This window comes from Gambusia affinis, linkage group LG12, assembly GCF_019740435.1.
Source record: "Gambusia affinis linkage group LG12, SWU_Gaff_1.0, whole genome shotgun sequence".
NCBI classification, from domain to species: Eukaryota; Metazoa; Chordata; class Actinopteri; order Cyprinodontiformes; family Poeciliidae; genus Gambusia; species Gambusia affinis.
In genome coordinates, this window is record NC_057879.1 from 23,175,221 (window position 1) to 23,199,012 (window position 23,792).

The following is a 23,792-nucleotide window of genomic DNA, read 5'->3' on the forward strand; positions in this document are numbered from 1 at the left end:
ATTTACTTAAAACAAGCTCCTATATCTTGCTGAAATGTTACTTGTACTAAGCTATTTGCACTAGAAACTAGACAAAACTACTTGAAAAGAGTTTGTTTTTGCAATGTATATGTAACAGGATTTTATTTTAACAATAATATAAATGTGATGTTTGTCTAAGTTTGTTCATTTATTCTTTGAATTTAGTTTGTTTAGTCAACAAATCGTTTCTTCAGACATTTATTGGTGTTTTATGTTCTGATCTTGACAGTTGGTGGTTTCCATAGCAACCAGTAACTGACAGCTCCACCCCCTTTTAATGTTCCCGTCACAGCTGTTGTAGGTATTAGAATCAGCTCTGGGTTTTCTTTACAGGTATTATATTTTAACATATATTTTTGACAAATTTAATAATACGCAGCATTTCAGGAGTAATTTTGCAATGTTTTTTTTAATGTTTTTAAACTGTTATTAGTAACCAGATTAATTCCTGGGGATACTAGGAATTAATCTGGTTACTGGGAGCGAGTGGGAAGGCTGCGCCCAACAGGAATTATTATTATAAGTTCTCAGAGGCTGAAAAGATTACAGGCAGATAAGATCAAGCACAGATTACTTACTAACTTCATAACCTAAAGCATGACATTTACATTGACTAGAGCAGTTTGTTTTGGTTGACAATCTGAAGTTCATTCCTTGTTAATGTGTTGTCAAATCATTCACTGAATTATTGATTTAAGGCACAGAAAATGTTCAAGGAAGGAAAATGATCTCACAATCATGTGGTTAAATGTCCTTTAGCAACTTAGCAACACCAAAGTTAAAGGAAAGGAAAGTAGCCCTTCAAACATCTATCACAATCCCACTGCATGATGCTACCTCCACCATGCATGCACTGCAAAACACAAAATCTTACCAAGTGGTTTTGGTCTAGTTTCCAGTCTAAGACATATAGACACATTGGAGTGGAAATTTTCAAAACCAGAAATTTCTGTTTATTCTAGAACATTTCTGAGCTTAATCTCAAAATTTAGGAGTTTTTTTCCTAGTTGATTTTCAGTAATCTTGTTATAAGTCAATAGTAGTTGAATGTTGATACTAGGTCCATTGGAAGATTTCTTTCAATTATAACAAATTATTTTTCCCATGTTATAAGAGAAAATATTTGTCAGTGGAACTTGTACTTTTTATTAATATCAACTGTTTGTTCTTAACACATTTCATGGTGGAAAGTGACGTTGTTTGAGAAAATGTTGGCATTGTCCGCACCTTTCCTGACAACAGGTTTACAGTGGACTCCAGCCTTGACTGCCTCGCTCTTCAGTAAGTTGCTAAAAATCGAGACACTTATACTGGGACCAGTTCTATTACTGGGATGGGAAAGGAACGGAAGGAGGTGACTTAGTAAAGTAAACAGAGAGGTATTAATAGTATTTAGGTGATTTACTGACCTCTGTTTGTCTGTCCACACAGTTATTTATTCATTAGTTCAATGGGATAGTTTACATTCACATAATAGCCAGATGGTGGCGCTGTGTAGAATAAACCTGATCTCACAAATATCAAATCAACAGATGAATAAACAGAAAAATGGAAGATTAAACGTAATGAAATGTGAAATTGGAGAAGCAAGTATAAGTTACTTGATTATCATCCATCCATCCATCCATCCATTCATCCATCCATCCATCCATCCATCCATTCATCCATCCATTCATCCATCCATCCATCCATCCATCCATTCATCCATCCATCCATCCATCCATCCATTCATCCATCAGAGCGAGCCCAAACACATTTTTTTCTTTTGTGTGATTTTATTGTCATGATTACATGATTTCTTATAACACTGATGTGACTTAAACACCTAAACTTGTGAAATATAAAAACATATAAAACCACCAACAGGAAAATAAGTACTACTTTTATAACCTTCATTTAAGTATTTTCTCAGCAGTCCAGGACCAATGGAGCAGATGAAGAATTCATTTATCGGTAACTGATTTAAACATTTTTCCATACAGACAATAAATCTATATTTAGCACATACAAGTATTAGGAATATATAATGTTGTGATTTTTATATTCCAGCTTGCAAGGCAACTTTATGGGAAGCAAATGCCAGCCCAGAACCTATGTTAAAAAGTTGAAAATTTATTTAATTTAACTCTTCATTAACAATCACTAGACATATTGGTTTTTAAAGGTTGTGAGAAAAATTAACAACTTTTATTTTTTGGAAAACTGTCAACAAATATAAGCTTCAAAAAGTGTATACATAAAGACTTCAAATTGCTTTTAAGTGACTACAGACATTTAAAAATGATCATTTTGCCCATTTGTGGCTTACACAATAAGATATGTGACATTTGACGAACACACATCATGCAATAAGAATCTAGATTATTTACTTAGTTTTCTTTCAGACTACTTTAACTTGGACATTTTTCTCATGTTGTTATTAGAGAAATCCATCAATTCAGACAATACCCACAGTACGCAATATCATAATAAGTAAAGAAAACCAGTTTAATGGGGAAAAAAGCCCTTTCTGGATTAGATGAAACATAAAGCATGACAGTCTTACAAAGCAGAAGGAAATCATAAAACACTTTTAAAAAATAGATAAAAATGAAGGAAAAATGTCGCCATGTATAAGAAAACTGTGTTGAGGCAGTGCATTGTATTTTGAGTTGCACAGATTCAAATGAGGATTTGTCTGATCGTATTACTTTACTGTTTTTTGTTATTATTTCTCCAAACATTCACTGTTATATTTAAAACAATCAAGTATCTTTACGTTTGTATTTTTTTAAATGATTCATCCTCGATCATTCTTCTGTTTAGGGTAGTTTTAAGATTTTAATATTTCTGTGGGAAATGGGACTGATCGCAAATGACGTCACTGTTGTCCGGATGTTGAAACAAACAAAGCACAAAAACAATGGCGGCGTCTGAGAATCGTCAACGGACCTTACCACAGGGGTCGCTTTTCATTGGCTGATGCCCATTCTGCGTGGTAGCGCGGCTACAAACACACGCTTCCCGTTAGCTAAGTACAGCACAGTGGCAGTACTGATACAACTTTAAGCCTGTCTGCTACACAGTCTTACGTTAGCTAAACAGATCAATATGCAATGTGTACTGTATCTGACATACACCAACGATTTTATTTTAGCAGAAAAGGCTTTGGACTAAACTGTTACTCGTGTTAGCCACTCCAGCACCAAGTACGGTGTGTCGGGCTTAAACACTCAAACATTTGCCAAATAAAACACAGGAAATCACCCACTGATTTTAAAAGTAGCCTACAAAACGATGAATGCCCGACGTACCCAGCCTTGCAAGAACAATAGGCATCAGTGATCTTGTCCACAGCTATATTGATGTAGACGAGGGTGTGTGGATCTGCCGTTTTCCTCATGGAGCGAAAGCATGTTCCTGTGTCGTGCACAATGTGGGAGGCATCGTGTGGCTCAAACACCTTGATCTCATCCATAAAAGATGACATGAACTTCTTAGTTCCTCTGTCCATTGTAGTAGCTCATATATTGTAAAAATCCGGTAGAAATTATGCACTAATCGAGTCAGAAATATATTGCAGAGAACCCGTGGAAGTGTAAGACGCCACGTTTATATAGAAACAACGCGCTATGGTTACTTAAAATTCAGGTTGGTGGGAGCAAAAAGTAAAGAGAAATACAGAAGAGAATCAGAGATACTAAAACAATTAAAATTATGACCTTTTTCTAAGAAATCAGATTTTAAACTCAGTATTCTGACCTTAAACGTTTGAGAACAAAATAATAAAAGAATATTTTTTTCCCAGTTGTCCTAATCATCTGCACAGAAAGCCTTTGTTTTTTAAGAAATTATATTTGTAGATGTAAACTAGACCACTGACTTTAAAACTTTCTTGTCTAAAATCCTCATTACCGCAGTATACTTCAACTAAATTAAATTTGGCCCTGGAGTCTGAAAGAGCACAAGATTTAAATCCTACTTCGAGGTTAATACACCTTTTCAAAATGCTTTTTTTCCGCTGCCTTTTTTGAAACAATTCATTCCTGTTTAACAACCAAAGAGTAATTTTGCATCACTTCTCCTTGTTATGATCGGAACTAGTACAGTTACAGGAAACAGACGTTTTCTTGCAGCAGTATGTTCGACAGCAGTTTTACAGCCCTGAATTAGGAGACCAAATCCAATTTCCTTTGGAGTACACTGCCTACAAAGGCATATTGATGAATTGTAGAATGAAAAGAAGAATAAATTTGCAAGAAAACCCCCCCCAAATTTTGACATTAATCTCAAAAATTTTCTTAAAAAAATAAAGGAATGTTTGAGCTCCAAAGTAAAAAATTTGCAAGACAAAACTCAGAAATTTTGAGATTGATCTCAGAAATTTTCTAGAAAAAACTTAAAATTTTCTAAGTCTCAAAAGTAAAAAATTTGCAATCTTTGGAGCTCAGAAAGTTTTTGCCCCCTAGGTAACTGGAACGCAGCAATAGTCTGTGATCGATGTGAACAGTGACAAAAAGTCACATTTGTCATCATACATAATCATAAACTTCACAAAATGTTTTGCAAATATTTCTAAATTAGTTCCACAGATCAGTGATTTTAATTGCAAAAAAAATTTGACAAAATTAAAAAATTTCAACGTTTGAAAGTTTTTTTCTGGAAATTTTTTTAGATTAATCTCAAAATTTGAGTTGTTTTCTTGCAAATATTTGCCTTTTCAAAGGCAGAAATTTCCTTCTTTTTTTTTTTAAGAATTTCTGAGATGGACAGAAATGTCCTCCTCTGTTATTATCTGTCTACATGGCCCTAATGCACCTTTGTAACTTTCAGCCCAACTTCCTTCTCCTACAATCAGGCGCTGACAAACACTAGGCGGGTGGAGTAGATGAGGTCAGCCAAGTAGAGGATAAAGTTGAGCCCGGTGAGCACGGCCACCGCCATGCACTTGTCCCAAGTGCACAAGCCAACCGCGGTGCTGCAGTTGTATGGTCTCTGTTTCTGGCCGCCATTATGGGGGTCAAAGTTGAATATCGGCCAGATGATGGTCGCTGACAGATAGAGGACGACAGCCAGCAGTGAGTAGGCGGAAAGGAAGCGGGCGAATGGAAAAGGAAGGAACCCGGTGCACTCGCCGATGCAGAGGAGGATGATGACCGCAGTCAGGATGAAGCAGATGCAGTACACCGACATGCAGTACTTCACTGAATGGTGACGGTCGTACAACACGGGTTCGGTGATGAAGACGAAGATGACGCAGGCCACGAAGGTCTCCAGGACTTTGAGCAGTCCCGGAGCGGTGGCCATGTAGCCGACGACCTCGCCCGGCCGAGCCTTGGTGAGGCTGACCTCGCTCATGTAGGCGATGGTGGCCAGGCAGGAGAAAACGGTGCACACGATGCGGAAGTCGCGGATCTCGCTTTGGTTTCCGGAACCCCTCAGGAAGTAGATGGGAAAGATGATGGAGGCCGACAGGCAGAGCAGGGAGGCGTAGCACGCAAAGGTGATGGGAAAGTTCTTCCAGGAAACCGGGGCTCTGGTCTGCAGGCCGAAAAGCTCCACCAGGATGATGAGAAGAGTCCCGGCGAAGCTGAAGGCCCAGCAGAAGATGCAAAAGTCTCCAGTGCCGCGGTAGATTCTGGCCCCATGCAAACCCACAGAGAAGGCCACACAGGTGAAGACCAGCGCAGCAAGCCGCGTCCAGAGCAGAGGACTGGACTTCAAGACGATAGGCATGGTGAGATTTATCCAAAGGTTTTCTTCCTGAAGCAGATTTTCACTGCCAGCCTTCAGCAAGATGGTAAGCTGTAAGAAACAAAAGAGAAAAACAAGTATTTAGATAAAACCATGTGCTCGGTCTTCCTACACGCTGTTTTCCCAGCCGCACAATGTTCTTATTGTTTTCATGAATGGCAGACACAACAATTCGGAGCATGAAAACCCAATTCAAAACCAAAAATAAAGACTCCTCTGTAGTTGCAATTGTCACGGTACATTTACAGATGAGGAACATTTCTTCCTGTAGGTGTTTGTGGAACTGAACACTGAATGTTGAACTCTGACGTTCCTCCATGACGAGCCTCCATGCTCACATCCTCCATGACGGATGGACATTTTAAACTCCACCAACCTCCTCAGCATGTCTGTCGTCATGTCCTAAACACGGCCTCCCTCATGCGCTCCCTTTGCGGCCATAGTAGATGGAAAAACAATATTACATTTCCACCAGAAACTCAGAAGTCTTCTAGAATAAACAAAATAAATCCCAGATCCAAAAGTAAAATAGATTTCTAGAAAGAAATTCAGAAATTTTCTAAAAAATAAAAATCAAGTAAATTTATAGGTTTTAGAAGTAAAAAATTGCTTGAAGAAAGAAAACTTTTAGATTAATCAGAAATTTTCTAGCAAAATTGGAAATTTCTGAGTCTCAAAATTCAAAAATGTTCAACTTTTCAGACAGAAATTTCCATAGTTTTGCTGGAAGATTTCTGAGATTAATCTTAAAATTTCTGAATATTTTTGGCAAAAATATACTCTTCCTTCTATTTTTCTATCTACAAAAGCCCTAATACGCCGTTGTACTTTCCGTGGAGCTAATGTACTCTTGAATTTTGAACTTTAGTCCCAGAGAAGATTACGTGAACTTGTCAAAACTCCATTTGAGTTTTTGCCTAAAGCGTGATGTACCTGAACCCAGTTTTTATAAAATGGTGCACTTATTCATCAAACTAATGTTGCAAATGATACAATAAATGCCCACCACTATCACAATATAACTGTTTGTGATTTGCCATTATATTATAAATCAGTCCCCAATTTGGCAAGGAGGCAGAAATACCCGTGCACTTCAAAAACACAAAATTTTATATTTTGTCTCCTTTGTAGTGAAAATAACTGGATGCACTTGAAAGACAAAACTAAAGTACTTTTCAGTAAGATATATGAGCTTGTTTTAAGTCACTAATTCTTGAATATTGATCTAAAGTACAAATTCTACTTGCAGATAATTTCACTTATATGAAGACAGTTTTTCCATGTAACAGGTGAAATAATCTTCCAGTGGAACTCGTACTTTATTATCAATATTCAGGAATTACTGACTTAAAATAAGTTCTTATATCTTCCTGAAAGTTACTTGTAAGATACTGTTGTCTTATTTCAAGTGTATTAAGCTATTTTCACTATAAACAAAACAAAATACTTGGTAACATTTTGTGTTTTTTCAGTGCTGTTTTGTTTCTAACATGGATCTATGTTCAATTGAAAAAAGAAACACTAAAATGCAAAACTTACCGACCAGTTTGCAAAACCTAAACTTATTTAATCTGGGTAACTGAAAGTAAAATTTTCATCTCAATGGAAATTTTTAAAGTTAAGAGGGAGTCTGATTAGTTTACACTGGGCCGTTCACTCCTAGTCACCTACTGACACCCATCGCCCATTTGGCTCCACAAGCGGTGCATTCCTAATTCCCAGTTTACACAGGGAGGCAGCTACAAACACGGATAAAATTCCTGTTTATGTTAGGCCTATTAAGCCCTATTTGTACAGCCATGAGACAAAAGTTTCATGGCTGTACAGTTAAAATTGGAGGCGAGAAGACAAAAAAGCTAACAAAGAGGGAAGGAAATGGAGATGTGGATGTGTTAAAAGTCCCTTAGGAAAGGCGGGGAGGCGGGAGGGAGACGGGGGAAGCCCTGCGCTCGGCCGCAGAAGGACTCAGCGTGTAAACACAGTGATGGTTGAAATAGCTGCAGAGTGAGTCAGCAGCAGTCCTAGTTTCTTTCACCACTCTCCCTCATTCTCTGCACCTCCTCCTTGATTTCTGGTCAGATTTTCCAACTTGCTTGATGCGATCCAGATGTCGCTGTCTGAAAAACTGGCGACTTTGTCATATCTGCACTCCTTCCCTGCTATTTAGTAGCAGCTCCCCTCATGGTTTCCATAAGGGCTTTGCTTTATTTCCCCTCCCCACTCCAGCTTTATAGTTGTGGCTACCAGCTCGCGTAAACCATTCAAAACATACATGAGGGTTCAGCATGGAAAAATCCAGCCCCTTTCCTGCCATCACCACTGCCTTCCCCCCTGCTGCATTCAGTTAGGAAAGAAATGACATACAGGAGAGAAAAGAAAAGTGTGGAAAAAGTGTTGTTTTTTGCAGCGCAGCACGGAAAACATTACAAGCTCACACTTTAGAAAAAGGACGTGACAGTAAGCAGGAACGAGGCGTTCAGAAAGCAACTTTCCGAGAGGTCAGGCGCTGTTTGTTTCGTTGTCATGACACAACATCACTTACTCAATTTGACCTGTAATCCGTTTACAGCAAAATGCACACTGGGTCAAAACACAAGATGGGCCTCTGTTGGGAAACGAAAAGCCAGTGACAGTGAGTCAGAAAGGGCAAAAAAATCTGATTATTTGAATTAAACTGACCCATGGCACATAAAAAATGAAAAGTGGAGAGGTTGGAGCAAATTCCTTCAGCAATAAGAAAATAATTAATTTAGAGCCAGAGTATTAGAAGGGAGCTAGTTTCTATCTAATGTGCAGGGTATGGATCTGTTCCAGGCTTTTAGTGAAGTTCAGTCCCTGACATTTAAGGTGGGTGTGCTGCCTGCCACGCCCTGCATCCTGCACCTCAACACGCAGCAACCTAACATGCACATTAAAACTCACATTTCATTTAATCTGCATTTTACGTCTAAGTAGTAAATCTCGAGACATTTAGTTTAAAATGAAAATGTGGTGCTGCTTTTATATATATCTGATGTGGAAAGCATAATGTCTGCAACTTTTATTAAATTTGTACCTAATAGAAGGGGGATAAAAATAACTTTTAAATAACCTGTATCCAGGTTTTTGTGATTAACCGACTAACAAATGGATTTCAAATTTTAAATGTAGCAGGGTTTTTGTTTTTCTGAAAGAATAAAAATAGATATTCCTCTATTTTTAGCCCAATAAGGCATTCTTGAGCCTGGACCCCCCCAGGCTTGACTGGGACAGCTGCATAATTAAGCAAGACAAACTGTAAGGAAAAAATATCTACCAATCTAAATTTAGAATAATTTTTCTCTCTGCTCACAATGAGAAGCTGAAGCGCCTGGCATTATAGAATCACTTATAAAACCCAGCTGTAGATTCAAAATAAATCTAATATTTAGAGACAGACTCATATTTTAAAGGAAATATTTTGTGTCACCAAATTCCTTATTTCATTTTTATTTCATGAATGTCATTATCAACATGTCCTCTTTATACATTACAAAAATTCCGGTGTTTTCTAAATTTTAAACCCCTTAAATGGCTGTTGTATGGCTTTTAGCCTTAAAAAGTTTATTTTATTTAAATTGAAATGTTTTGAAAACTGTTTGTGTGTGTGTGTGTGTGTGTGTGTGTGTGTGTGTGTGTGTGTGTGTGTGTGTGTGTGTGTGTAGGTGTGTGTGTGTGTGTGTGTCAAAGTTGTAAAAAAGTTAACAGAACCTGAAAGATTTCTCCAGGTGAAAAACAATAAAACGCTAAATTTCTGATCCCCTAGTTCTTTGGGACTCATCAGTTATGTTTAACTGAAAGGAGGAATGGAAAAAATAAATGTAAAAGGAACATTAATGGTGACATGCTTAAAAAGCTTTTTGAATGGGACTCAACGCTGCAGAAAATGCACATTGGAAACAGGCTGCTCCATTTAGTATAAAAGGCATATTAACACCTTGAAAAGAAATAATGAGGATTTTTTTCATGCAACCAAAAATACTTTATGTCATTTGTGACAGTGCAGCAAAATATATGCAGAATAAAATAAAATAAAAAAAAACAACAAAGACTTTTGAGTTCTTGCATTTCCACCATCCAGACTGATTTTTATTTGTTAAACGTTTTTGTCATTTTGTTTGTAGCTCATCTGACTGCTAGTCGAATTGAACATGTTGAACTAAAAGTTGATCACTTTGGTGCCTCTCATGCTGCCACACCCTTCTGCCATGCTGCACATTAGTCTCTATACAAAGTGGCACAGCACTGGAACTGATATTCATGACAAAAATCAGCTGAAATAAAAAAAATTAAGCAATTAAGTTGCTAAACATGTGGAACATTAAACAACTTTAACTTTACTTTCACCTTTTTCTACTCTTTTTGAGCTTAAACATTGTTGCAAACTTATTTTATGTTCATTTAAATCTTATAAACTAGCTTAAAAGTGGCATTCTTACGATAAAAAAACAATTTAAATGAGAAATATTATCTTCCTGGGTTCACAAAAATCCCTGCATTTTGTTTTTCCTGTTAAATTTAGACGTTTCTTACCTTTTTTTCTGATGCTGGTCTCTGTTCTCCAGAGCAAGCGGAGGTAGAAAGATGCAGATTGTAACTCCTCAGCCCTCTGGCTGGATTTTCCAACCCACCCCCAGAACAGCGGCTCCACGCCCAGAAAACCAAATTAGGCTGTGAACATATGCACCGTTATTCACATCTGTCTGAACTCCTCCTGCTCCTCCTCCAACGACGATGACGGCGAAATGACGGGGGCCTCCGCTGCTCAACTCCCACAGAGCAAAAGTTCACCCTCTTGCGTTTCCATGGTTACTTAAATTCATGCTGACTGGCTGAAGTCTCCTGTTTGTAACTACAATACAACTTCACTTCATTCTACAGGAAAACTTATGAGTATTCTTAGTTTTTATTGTGAAACTTGCACAATTCTCTGTTACGCAATATTAATACAATTGTATTTTTAACTTTTTGAATGCCACAAGCCGGATGTTTGTGAAAACAAAACTCAACCGTTGTCACTTATCAACATGCTGCACATCTGTGGCTTTGGTTTGTTTGTGTGCGTTGCCTGGCAACATTGTTAATTCACCAAAGGCCTGCTGCGTTTCCTGACCGACTGCAAAAAAAAAAATTAAAAATTGAAGGGGAAATTTTTCAGTGCACTTTCAATTTCATAAGGCCTGAATGATATCACCCACTTTTATATCTGAAATTAGTCAGGAAAGAAAACATTAGAGCAACCATCACAACTTTTGTCATATGTAATAATGTGCAAAACTCCTTAAAACTCCTTAATATTTTCAGCTTTATGTCACAGTGAAAACTGTCTAAAATGTCAACTTTTTATTTATTTCATTTTGGGTGAAATCCATGTTAAGAAATAATGTTTTTAATCCTAAAATCTACAGGTGGAGTCGAACTTTATAGTAAGTATCTCTGAAATATTACTATAAATGACTCTTTAAAATTGATCATACTGTAGATCACATGTGTCAAACTCAAGGCCCGGGGGCCAAATCAGGCCCTCCGAAGCTTTTATGTGGCCCTCCGGAATTGCATCAATAAGTCTTTCCAATTCTTCAGAAATCTGCAAAATTCACACAAAATCAACAAATCCCCACATTTTTTCCCCTGATTGTACTGAAATTCTTTTCTCAAAATTGGCCAAAAATATTGAGTTTAAGTGACTGCTGGCTCAGCCTTACTTGATTTTGAGCTATAATCTGTGATTGATGCATCGATTAATGAAAAAAATCACATTTAAAATCATACATAGAAATCCTTATAAATATTTCTAAATTAGCACCACAAAATCTGTGATACAAAATGTGTGATACAAAATCAGTGTGAAAAGATGTTCAATATTATTTAATTTTAAGAATCGCTTACTGAATGCTGAAACAGATTTATTCATATTTTAACAAGTTAATGGATTTTATCAATACATTCTGGCACAACCGGCCCTTTTAAGAACATTCAGATTTTTGATTTGGCCCAAAATCAAACTGAGTTCGACACCCCTTCTGTAGATGTTTTCCTGGACTTTGTTTTCATAAAGTATATATTTTTTATTTTGTAAGACTATTTTGAATGTAAACAAGAATAAAGAGTGAGATATTTGGTGGTGGAATGATGTCACACCACCAGCAATGGAAGACTCTGTGATGTCACTGTCACAGTCTGTGATGTCATCAACTGCAGAATTGTATGCAACACAATTCTGCATATTTTTCATTGCTTGCAATATCACTGACCAGTTCAGACGTGCGCGAAGCTCTTTCAAGTATTTCACCAATCGACGATTGTAGTGATTGTATTAGGAGAAAATGTCTCATACTTCACCGAGATTCTACAGTGGGACGATGGGATCCCACGGGAGAAAGGGAGGCCAGCAAAACCCCCCAGGCAGGTTCCCTCCTGCAAACCCGAATGACTTACACGAGGAAATCCAGAGACTCAACTACCTCCTGGAAATGGAGAGAGCCGGAAGGGACCAAACACTGGCCCACCTGGAGGCCGAGCTGCACAGCAAGACTTTGAGGCAGCAAGACTTGGAGGAGTTAAAGGTGGCCCACCTCCTCAGCCAGGAAGCTTTTGTAGCTGAAGTACAGGCTGAGAAAAAGAAAAGTGAGGCTCTCCAAGAACAACTGGACCAACTCCAGACTTCCTTTGAGGAGCTGCGCTCCAAGTATCAAGCCGACGATGCTCTGGTGAGGCAGGAGGCAGAGACACAAAAGTTTCATGAACCAAGGCAGAGTGAGGAACAACGACTCCTGGAAAACCTGAGAGCTGAAAAAGACCAAATGTTTCATGAAATGTCGCAAAAGATCGCGTTCCTGGAAGATAGTGAGAAACTTCTTCAGGAAGAATTGACTCAACTCAGACGTTCATACAACGAACTGAACAGTAAATATGAAAGCGACATTTCTATACTAAAGCATGACGTGGAAAAATATCAGGAGGAGGTAAAACATGAGAAAGACGCCAACATTGAAAGAGAAAAGCAGAATCTGCAGCTCATCAACAAGCTGAGAGCCGAGAAGGAGGAGCTCTCCCAAAACATGTCAGAAGAAATCACCATCTGGCAAAAAAGAGAGAAGCTGATGTTCCATGAACTGGATCAGGTTCACGCTTCACACGAGGAGCTAAAATGTAAATATGAAGCAGAAATCCTGGATTTACAGAAGCAGGTTGAAACTCACCAGCGGCAGATAAAGGAGGAGAGAAAAGATTGCCTGGAGAGAATAGAGGAGAACATGGTGCTTCTGGACACCATGAGAGCTGAGAAGGAAGAGCTCTTCCAAAACATGTCAGAAGAAATAGCAATTCTGCAAAAAAGAGAGAAGCTGATAGTCAGTGAACTGGATCAGATTCCCATTTTCTACAAGGAGCTAAAATGGAGATATGAAAGAGAAATCCTTGATTTACAACAGCAGGTTGAAACTCACCAGCGGCAGGTAAAGGAGGAGAGAAAAGATTGCCTGGAGAGAATAGAGGAGGACATGGTGCTTCTGGACAAGCTGAGAGCCGAGTATGTCATCCTCCAGGAAAACACAACAACAGAAATTAAATTCCTGCAAGACAAGGATAGGAGCGCCCAGGCAGAGCTGGAGCAGATTAACGGTTTGTACCAGGAGCTGAACTGTCGGTACAAAACTGATGTCACTGCATTGAAACAACAAGCAGAAACATACCAGCAGGAGATCAGTTGTCTGAAAAATGATCTAGAAAGAGCAAGAGAGGATTTTCTGTTGGAGGACTTGGACAATCCAGAGACTAAAACCACGCAGGATGGTAAGAAGGAAAAATCCAAAATTACATTCTGGAAAAAAGTGCAAAACACTCTGCGATGGAAGAAGTCAAAAAAGCAACAGAAGAGTGAAGACAATGAAGAACATGTCTAAAGTTCTTGATTGTGACATTTAGAGGAGGAGAAAGACGTGCAGGAGTCGAACCGAGGACTGGAATCGAACGCATGGAGGTTGTAGCCTCCATGAATGGGGCCCTCTGCGATGCTCCGTCAAGACCAAATTTATAAAGTTTTTCCCCCATTTACAAACTAGAAAATAGATCCCCTCCCAACACAATTGGAAAAAACGAGGGCAGCACGGTGGTGCAACGGTTAGCGCTGCGTCTTCACAGAGACCATCTGTGTGGACTTTGCATGTTCTCCCCGTGTTTGCGTGGGTTTTCTCCGGGTGCTCCGGTTTCCCCCCACATCTCCTAAAACATGTCGGTCAGGTCAGTTGGTCGCTGTAAATCGACCCAAAACACTTTCAGAGACTCCAAACAATAATCTGTCTTTTTATTGTTAAACTTGTCAAATTAACTGAATTAGCTGAACGTTATGTTTGCCCTTTTCCCTTCACTGGTTTAGAGCTGCAACACTGGGCTCAATATTTATAGCAACGTATTGATTTAAGAATTAAAATGTTTTCTTTTAATAGTAATGATTTCTGTTTATTTTCACTGTACTTGTGCTTTTAATGGTTTGACCTTTAGTTGACCTTTTCTACACACTTTTTATATTAAATTGCACAGAATTGTAGCTCATTGAACTGTTTAAATCTGTATTTTAAAAAGATTATAAAAAGGATCATGCAGTGGCTGTTTTAGTGTGACTGTGGCTCAGCGGGTAGAGTGGTCGTCTTGTGACCAGAAGGTTGTAAGTTCGATTCCAGCTTCCTCAGCCACATGTTGAACTGCCCCAGGGCACTTAGTGGCAAGTTGCCCCCTGACCTGCATGTGGGTGTAAATGTGTGTGAATGTGACTGTAGTGTGAAGCTCTTTGAGTGTCAACATGACCAGCAAGGATCAACACAAGTTCAGTTCATTCTCCTGTTTTTATTTGATAAATCCTGTTTTTGTTTTTATACCAAACAGAAAAAAAGCTGATTTAACAAGTTTGGATTTCTTCAGGTTCCAGGATGTTAATTGAAGATTAGAATTTAATCTGTACATAATATTAGATTATAATTGTAATCATAATTTAATACTCTGGACCATGAAGAAGCTCAAACTTGTTTTTTCTGGTTTGTTTGTTATAAGAAAAAAACATTTTTATCAAAAATAACAGTTACTTTGTGATCTTTGAGTTAGTCTTTATTTAGAAATACAGATTCAAGATAATATAAGAAACTTAACAAAAAAGTGCAATTTAACATGAAAAACTTTAGAAGAGGTAAAAAGAAGAAGAATCTATGAAAGTATGAAAACAGAGAATTTAATCAGAAATAATTTCCACTCCAGGAAGAAATTGATTCTTAGATTAATACTTTGTAATAAATATAAAGCTTTTGTGTTGCTGAGCTTATGTGCTGTCTGCTTGTATAAAAGAGAAGAAAAAGGGGCTAAGAAATGCCTAATTCAGTTACTTTTTTAACCAGATTTATAGTAAAACTGTAAATGATGTTTTATTTAGGACGTTACTTCTAGGTTTTGTTTGTCAACCTGGGTTCAATTCCCAGTCCTGGGGAATCAGCTGCATGTCGTTTCCTTCTCTCTCCTCCAAATTTCCTGTTCAGCCTGTTAAATAACGGCCTAAAAACCTTTATTAGAGCCTAAATATCTTTTTTTTAAAAGTGAAAAGATACATTTCACCTCACAGCTGGACCAAAGGTCAGAATTTGTTTCCTGATCTTAAAAAACAACTTTCTTCCTCTCTCTCATTTTCTCTCTTTCTTACATAATTAACAGGTTACTTCATATTTACACACACACACACACACACACACACACACACACACACACACACACACACACACATACACACACACACACACACACATACACACACACACACCCTCCATGGGCTGCCACCTTATCGTGGTGGGGGGGTTTGAGTGTCCCAGTGATCCTAGGAGTCTTGCTGTGGGGGCTTCGTGCCTCTGGTTGGGCCCCCCAGTGCAGACGGGTCCAAGGTGAGGAACCAGACCAAGTGCAGCCCAAAGATCCTTATGATGAAAACGACCATTGGAAACAGTGGTTCTGCTGGCCCCTACATGAGGCCCCACTCTGGAGCCAGGCCTGGGGGTGGGGCACTTTGGGGAGCCCCTGGTGGCCGGGCTTTAACCCACAGAGCCTGAAAAGAGCCGATGGGTTCCGGCTAGAAATAGTCGGACTCATTGCAGTGCATCGTTCAGGTTCTGGAGCCAGTCTCCTTGAAAGGGGTTAGATGTTCTCCCACCCTGGAGTTGCCCCTTGTGAGAGGCGCTGGGCAGGAGTGGGCTGACTTGTTGCCTGTACGTTGGGGGGAACAGGAGGACAGCCTCTCCCTCTACCGACTGGTTTGGGTCGGGTTCTGACTGTTTACCCAGCCTTTTCAAGTCCTTGGAGGGGGTACTGGAGAGTGCCCCTCCTGGGAACTGTCTTGTTATACTGGAGAAGTTTTTCTCTGCAGCGTCTCTGGGCTCCCTGAGAGAAAGGGTGAGAAGCCCAGAGATCCAGGAGTCATTGATGTTGATACATTTATCCAGGGTTTCCCCCAGAGCATTATAAGCCCCCTGACCTCCTACATGGAGGTAGGAGTCCTGATTAAACCTTTGTCCAGTTTTTAACTCCATTGAGTGTTTTCTTCACTTCTTGTCCGCTCGTCTCACTCTCCGTTCTCTACCGTCACGGTTGTGCTGTTCTTCTTCCTCCCTCCTCCTCCTATCTCAACCAATCACGAGTCACGCACTGGACGGACTGTCTGAGCTGTTGCTGCTGCTGGCTCCGTTGCATAGGGGATACTCACCGTAATTAATTGTCCGTCATCAACTAGCAGCTGTGATGACTCATCCAGTAAAAAGGATATGTGGGAATAGGAATATATATTCCAGAGTTTAGAAAATGTATTTCTAAAAGAATATCAGATCAATTGTCAGTTTTTACAGCAGAAATGGTGGCAGTTATATTAAGCTTGCAATGGGTTGAGGAGATTCGACCAGACAGGGTGGTGGTGTGCACAGATTCTAAAGCAGTAGTAGAAAGTATCAAGGGAGAAGGAAATAACAGAAAAGATTTAGTTTTAGAAATTCATCATATTTTATTTAGATTATATAGGAGTGGCATTGATGTTTGGTTTTGTTGGGTGCCAGCACATGAAGGAGTAAAAGGCAATGAAAAGGCAGATAAATTAGCTAACAGGGCTTTAGAGGGGGAAATAATTTCAATTCCTTTGGGAAAGGGGAAGGGAAATCACTTATTAAAAATAAAGAAATGGAGGAATGGCAAAAAATGTGGAATGAAGATAAGAAAGGAAAATTATATGAAGTACAAAACTCAGTTCGAATTCGAAGCATTAATGAAAGAAACAGAAGAGAAGAAATAATAATTATTAGATTAAGAGTAGGTCATACCTAGTTAAATGACATGCTTTATTTAATAGGGAGGAAAAATAATGATAAATGTGAGAGGTGTGGAGAGAAAGAAAATCTAGAACACATTGATGAACTGTAAGTCATATGAACTCGAAAGAGAAGAATTAAAGAGAATAGTTAGAAGTATAGGGCATGAATGGAATCTTAAAGGTATATTAGGAAATGAAGGAAACATAACAGATATTCACAAATTAAGGAAAGCATTGTTTATTTATCTTAAGAATACAAACCCGAGAGAAGGAGATAATGCAGAATGATATTATTGCACCGCCTATTATTAAAGAGACGTTCTATTCATTGGGTGTAGAACAATAGGTGCCTGCCATGCAATGCATGGAGGCAGTGACTGCCACTGCTCTCCTTATGCATTGCTATGGGCAGGCCCCAATTAAGTGGCAACTGTGGTTTCTGTCTCTAAACTAAAAAGGTATGTTGGCTTGCACATCTCTAGGTGGCGCTGCTAGATGTAACCAGTGAGCACTGAACGGCTGCGTCAGAGGTTGTGTTGTGACGTTGCAGTTCTCGGGGCCGTTCGGAAGCATTCGGAAGAGTTCGCTGGTTGCGTGAACATCATGGCGTCAGGAGCAGGAGATTCGTCAAGCGGACACGACGCAGAATTGGACGAATTACTGGACAGTGAGTGTTGACAGGAGACTTGTCCTGACGGGCTGTCTTCCCTGGGATGTTAAACCGTCTGTAAAGCACAACTGGGACCCCTGGGTGTTTTTTGTGTGTCGGTGTTGGGGGTTCAGGTGATCGGGGAGATCCCTGATGAGCTAACATATGACCGCTGACAGTTGGAGCAGCCTTTAGTGGCCTTCAAACTGCTTTTAAAGTGGAAAAAACTTTAATTTATATACTTAAACTCCGAAACCAGTTAGCAGCTTTGGTTGTTTAACATAAAACGTTAACGTTATTTTCTCTAAATCTGTACTTTTACTGTTTATTAACCTTTGTCATAACTTAATTGCATTATGTGTCATTTTTTAAAACTCGTACATTTTCGGAGGCAGTAGGATTTGAACACTGATTGCTGAAATGTCTGCCGGGACTACTGCAAACAAATTAGACGTATTTTCATCTTTAATTTGTTGTTATCCGACTGTTTAATACAATTTTAATATGCAACGATCTAATTTGCAACTGTGAAAGATATATGTTTCACAGTTGAAATATATACTAAAATATGATACATATTATAGTATCATATTTTTCTAGCAACATATGGACATTTATTTATGTAATTGTTTAAAGTTTTGTTTATATTCTGAGATTTCTTCTCTGCCATCTCTTCCAATTCCTAAAAATAAATATAGAGCCATTAGATTTGCGGCCAACTTAATTTGACTTGATGTTATCTTGTCTCTTCAGGTGCGTTGGATGATTTTGATAAAGCGTCTGCTGCTTCAGCGCCTGAACCTGCAGCTGCTTCATCTTCTGTTAGTAGCGGGGCAGAAAAGGTTTGTTTTAACTTCTTAATGCTCACTTTTCTCCAACAGGTTGATTTCTCCTCCTGATAATGAGAGACTATGCTCAAGTTGGTATGTCAGAAGGTTTTTGTTTTTTTTTCCTTTTGGATCTCTTTGCAGGGAACTATTTTACCATTAAGATCAATAATTTAATTGAAATTTAAATTCTTTTTTTTTCTTTTTTTTGCCGTTTAATATGTTTATTGTTTTCAACAAATTAATAAAACTGCAGGACAGTTATCAAAATACAAAGATATGCGGAACATCGATCAGACTGCGATGACCAATTGGCGTCGGTTGACGCTGGCATTGGGATCTTCTACATTGTCATCATCAGTGAATGAATCCAAACAAGATTGCAGTTACAGATAAATTCCAGAATACAACTGCAATTTAAATTCTTCATCTGTTTGTTACCTTTTACACAATTTTTTGGCTTTATTACAGGATTTTAACATTTGACAGTTTATCTTACAAAACATTTTTGCAATTCTTTAAAGTCTTAAGCATTGATTATAAGCTGATTTGACAAGGTTAAAGTTTGTCATGAATACCCTGCAGTGTAAATACAGGTAAAAATAACTTGTATGTTTATTTAAATGTTTCTTTTTATTCAGCCTCCTCTATTAGAGGATAGCAAACTTTTTGAGAACCTGTTTGAGGGGGACATGGCGGCCCAGGCCAGGGAAGAGTTTGAGAAAGCCATGTCTGAACTCGCTGAGGAGGAATCAGAACTCCTGCAGCACTTCCACAAACTCTCAGAGGCTGCAGGAAAAGTTGGTACGTGCTCTCTGATTAGAGTTGTACAGTTCCTTGGAATACTGTTCATGTCATCTCTCTTGTGCGCACCACAACTCTAATTCAACAATGATACAGATCTGACCTGCCAGAACAGATGGTTAATGGAGATAGTCTTTATATTTGATTAATTAAGGCAAAATTATTATAGATTAATTAAAACCTTGCTAGTATCTTAGGTAGAACTGAAGATACTTTTGTTTTTGAGTTCTCTTCTCTTTATTTATAAATAGAACCACTTATATTCAAACATTTTTACTAAATTGCAGACTTCGATTCACTGAAATCTGCTTTTACATACTTCATTAAAGTCTTTATTAGAAGTCTTAAGTCTTTCTCAGACTTAGTTGGAGCAGGAGTTGCAGGATTGGCGATGTGATGCGCTTCACTGACATAGATTTCTTTCATAATTTTAAAATTATAATTTTCATCCATTGTTTACGTCCAGATTTTCAGTGTCTGGCTTCTTCTGGTCCAGAATTATGATGCATGTTCTACCGAATAAAGCGCGACATGACCGTTCTGACTGCAGACACTTTGAAAACAATTCGATATGTATTTGATTTAGTACCACATATGGAAGTGGCACAGATCAACTTGTTTTTGGGTGACAAGATCAGAATTGGTCTGTTCAGACTGTTCTGATCTAAAAGAAAAACTGATTTGGGTCATGTTTATCTGCTGCCTGAATATGGTGAAAGTCTGAATCTAAATCCAGCTGAGAATCTGGGTCTTCATCCAGTTTTTCTACACTTCACTGACTTTACAAAGTAGAACAGTCAAAATTTCAATCACTATATGTACAAATCTGGTAGAGACAAACCCCAAAATGTTCTGCAAAGTATCAGGAGGACTGGTTAAATTTTTGTGAATAAAAATCCACTTCATGATTATGTGCTACTTTGCATTTGTCTATCATATAAAATCCAAATATAAAAATACCTTGACATCAAGGTTGGAAGGTATCAAAATGTAAAATAACCATCAACATTTTGACAAAGCTGCCTCTACTGGTTTACATGGTTTAAGCTGTTTGTTCTCTCCAGGCACTGATACTGCCTCCCAGCAAGAGTTCACCTCCTGTCTTAAAGAAACTCTTCGTGGCCTGGCCAAGAATGCAGACAACCTGCAGGTGAGCGGAGTCAGAGAAAATAAATAATAGCTCTGGAAATAATCCGCAGTTTATAGGCAATGTGTTTTGTTTCAGTCGTCTGGTTTGGCTGGAGATGACCTGGTGAAAGCTCTGGAGGGTTTGGGGCTTGAAGAAGGCAGCGACGGAGGAGGTGAAGATGGAAACATCCTCCCCATCATGCAGTCCATCATGCAGAATCTCCTCTCTAAAGATGTCCTCTATCCGTCTCTCAAAGAGATCACCTCCAAGGTCTGCCTCATTTCTAACAACGGATGAGGAAAATCTTCATCATGCTGTTCTATATTGATGGTAGCTGTTGTTTCCTGAACAGTATCCAGAGTGGCTGGAAACAAACAAGTCAACCCTCAGTGCTGAGGATCACCAGCGCTACCAGCAGCAGGCGAAGATCATGGGAGACATCTGTAAGCTGTTTGAGAACGAGGAACAGGAGGCAGAGGATAAAGAGCGGACGTTCGAGAGCATCATGGATCTGATGCAAAAGGTGATGCAGCTGCTACTCATGTTACACATGTTAAAGAAATGAGCTGAAATTATAATTTAGCTTATTTATGTATTTAAAATGGTTAGATCTGTTGTTAGGGCTCAGTTTATCATAAGCCTGGCGGGCCTCCAGGCTTTTCTTGGGCGCCCAAGGCTGAGCATTGTTTGTTTGTTTATTATTCAGCAGAACCATTGCCTGTCTTTACCAGTCTACATGCTACAACTTCAGCAAATAACGAGACAAGTCATGGATAAAAGATCCAAACATTTTGGACATTTTCATTTGGATGAAACATTATATTCTTTTAAATTATATATTTTTATATTTGAATTTTAAATACTATCATTGGTATTATTAATAATCTTTCCCAATACCACATAATTACCTAGTGATATTTTCAAATTTCCAATCAACTTTAAATATTTAACTCAAAAACACGGTAGGCTGGTGGATTTAGCATATTTTCTAAAGAAAGACATGCTAAGTGTCAACTTGTTGGTTGAAAGAAGGTTGGTGAGATTGTTTTTTTTCCTGAATGTGGAGAGTAATAATGAATGCTGATCATATTTATTTGATTTTACAGCTGCAGGATCTTGGCCAGCCACCTAAAGAGTTGGCAGGCGACACGGTGAGCTGATTTACAGCACCTGTTTGTTCTGTGTGTAATAAATTTATCTGGTCTTAAGGGTTAAGGGTGTCCTGAAATGGAATAAATGTTTTCTTTCTTTCCTTTTTTTGCCAAAACAGATGATTTAGGAAAAAACACTTTTTTTCAATTTATTTATTGCTTAAAAAGATAATTTATCAGAAAAAAAATACTTTAGTCAAATAATGACTTGGGCCATTGTTTTAGGAAGGTGGCAATATACATAAAAATAGCCAAAAATATGAACTATGTGTCAGATTTTGTGATGAAAAGCATCTAAATCAGATGTATTTACTCATGAAGGCTCCTGTTTCTGCTTCCTTTGCAGCCTTCCGGCTTTGCCTTTGACATGGACTCCCTCAACCTGCCGGGAGTGGGCGGGGCCGGGGCAGCGGAGCAATGCTCCGTCATGTGATGAAGTGGTGCGGCGGTCCGTCTGAAGATCTGAAGCCAAACGGTTCCTCTGTGTGTGTTTCAGCAGCAGGGAGGACTTTAGAGAGTGAAATGCGGGTCAGGAAGGAGTGAGATCAGAACGCAGGTTCTGTTCATAGAAAGGTGTGTGTGTAAAAACAACTGAACGGAAACACCCAGAAGGAAACCCAAACACTCTCTAACACCATCAAAGGTATTTGTGATAGTTAGCGGTTGCAGAAACTCCTCCGCGGTTAATTTTAACAGGATTTTCTGGAGAAGAAATGAGCTCAGCTGTTCTCCAGGTTGATTTTACTGACTGATTAGCCTCGTGGTGAATTCTCTCCTGACACCTTGCAGGTTTGAATGGTGCCTTTTCAAAAGCAGCTAGAGTTCAGTTTTTAGCTCTTCTGCTGCTATTCAGCTGGCTAATTCAGTCATAGTTTTAATAATGAGATAAAGATGTGGTAGTCTTGATCAACAAAATTCTCTTTTTTTGTTTAAAACTTTAAAAATAATTAGCTTGCAAGGAACTAAACAAGATCCATTCCCCTCCTGTTATTCCCATTCCCAGGTTTTGATGTGAAGTGACGGACCCGATTCCTGAATGGCTTTGCTGTGGTTACAGTGATCATTAGAGTGTTGAATTACAGTACTAAGTGCTTCCTGTGTGATTCCCTGTGTCTTTTAACATGCAGGAAAAAAACAAAACGACCACAGTGGGATGTTTGGTAACGCATCAATGCCCTGATGTTTGCCCTTTTTGGTTTGTTTATTCCAGCGAGCCACTTTTCATCAGTGACTCTTTGCCTCGTAGACAACACTTTTCCTCTGTAACAATAGAGAGAGGTCCAGAAATAACACGGCCATCTGCCCATCTGTAACTGCACAATAAAGGGGTACTGTCAAAGGATTTAGTTATGCACTGAACAGACATCAGAGGTCCATCAGAAGCAGCTGAATGAAAAGCTGCTGTGGAGGTTTGATCACATGGTTTGGGGTTAAAGCTAATCAGCTCTTAGGGCAGACCCTGAAAATAAACAAAATGCAACCTGTTATGACACTACTGTGTTTTGTAAATGTAATAAAACATTGATATGTGTATATAAATGTGTTTTTAGTCTGTGTTTTTACTCAGTTGGTTGCCTTTTTATAAGAAGTTGCTGAAACAAAATGTATATGTTGCATTTACTACATTCAGACTCAAAGCGGCCTTAAAAACATGAAAAGAAACATCTCTATATAAAACATAAGACATACATTTGACCATTTTTGAGAGTAAATAAAGACATAAAATGTAAAAAAAAGTTTTCCAAGATACAGCCACAACTTATTATTCATATATGTTAGTTTAATTTCTGTCACAGTTAAAGGCACGTTATGAAATGGGTAATAAATCCCAACCATTTTATTCTAATGTGTTTAATAAAGTACATTTTGCAAAGAAAAAATACCAAAGTGTTTAATGTGACCAAATTGTAGATTTTCTATAGTATCTTATAGGACAATATCAGGTGATTAGTAACTAGTTACAGTAAGTTTTACTGCACTGTGCTTTTTATTTTACTGAAGTTATATTATTAAAGTAACACTACTTTTATTTAAGAACAATTCCTGATTATACTAACCACTGTAATTTCATTGGCTGAAGAAAAAATATGTTCAAACTAACAAAAAAGTGTACCACACACGAATTGTTTAA

General features: G+C 38.5%; 3 protein-coding genes across 3 annotated transcripts; 2 read left to right on the forward strand and 1 right to left on the reverse strand.

The window, feature by feature from the left end:
• Positions 1–1,776: 1,776 nt before the first annotated feature.
• myadmb (myeloid associated differentiation marker b) lies at positions 1,777–10,535 on the reverse strand. Its single transcript, XM_044133718.1, has 2 exons — positions 10,306–10,535; positions 1,777–5,805 (listed from the first exon to the last, which is right to left on the reverse strand). Exon 2 carries the CDS (start codon positions 5,734–5,736, stop codon positions 4,855–4,857), a length of 882 nt encoding a protein of 293 aa, XP_043989653.1. The 5' UTR covers positions 5,737–5,805; positions 10,306–10,535; the 3' UTR covers positions 1,777–4,854.
• Positions 10,536–12,134: 1,599 nt separating this feature from the next.
• On the forward strand, positions 12,135–17,667 carry LOC122841396 (trichohyalin-like). The gene is made up of 2 exons (XM_044134673.1): positions 12,135–13,566; positions 17,584–17,667. The coding sequence occupies exons 1-2, from the start codon at positions 12,135–12,137 to the stop codon at positions 17,607–17,609; spliced, it is 1,458 nt and encodes a 485-aa protein (XP_043990608.1). The 3' UTR covers positions 17,610–17,667.
• On the forward strand, positions 17,585–23,196 carry pex19 (peroxisomal biogenesis factor 19). The gene is made up of 8 exons (XM_044133719.1): positions 17,585–17,768; positions 18,504–18,592; positions 19,219–19,381; positions 20,446–20,531; positions 20,607–20,780; positions 20,863–21,033; positions 21,617–21,661; positions 22,008–23,196. Exons 1-8 carry the CDS (start codon positions 17,705–17,707, stop codon positions 22,092–22,094), a joined length of 879 nt encoding a protein of 292 aa, XP_043989654.1. The 5' UTR covers positions 17,585–17,704; the 3' UTR covers positions 22,095–23,196.
• Positions 23,197–23,792: the final 596 nt, after the last annotated feature.

Coding starts and splice junctions, on each gene's coding strand:
- pex19 (XM_044133719.1), top strand. CDS start 17,705: ATGGCGTCAGGAGCAGGAGATTCGTCAAGCGGACACGACGCAGAATTG. Junction 17,769..18,503: donor ATTGGACGAATTACTGGACA/GTGAGTGTTGAC, acceptor TTGTCTCTTCAG/GTGCGTTGGATGATTTTGAT. Junction 21,662..22,007: donor AAGAGTTGGCAGGCGACACG/GTGAGCTGATTT, acceptor CTTCCTTTGCAG/CCTTCCGGCTTTGCCTTTGA.
- LOC122841396 (XM_044134673.1), top strand. CDS start 12,135: ATGGGATCCCACGGGAGAAAGGGAGGCCAGCAAAACCCCCCAGGCAGG. Junction 13,567..17,583: donor GACTAAAACCACGCAGGATG/GTAAGAAGGAAA, acceptor GCACATCTCTAG/GTGGCGCTGCTAGATGTAAC.
- myadmb (XM_044133718.1), bottom strand. CDS start 5,736: ATGCCTATCGTCTTGAAGTCCAGTCCTCTGCTCTGGACGCGGCTTGCT.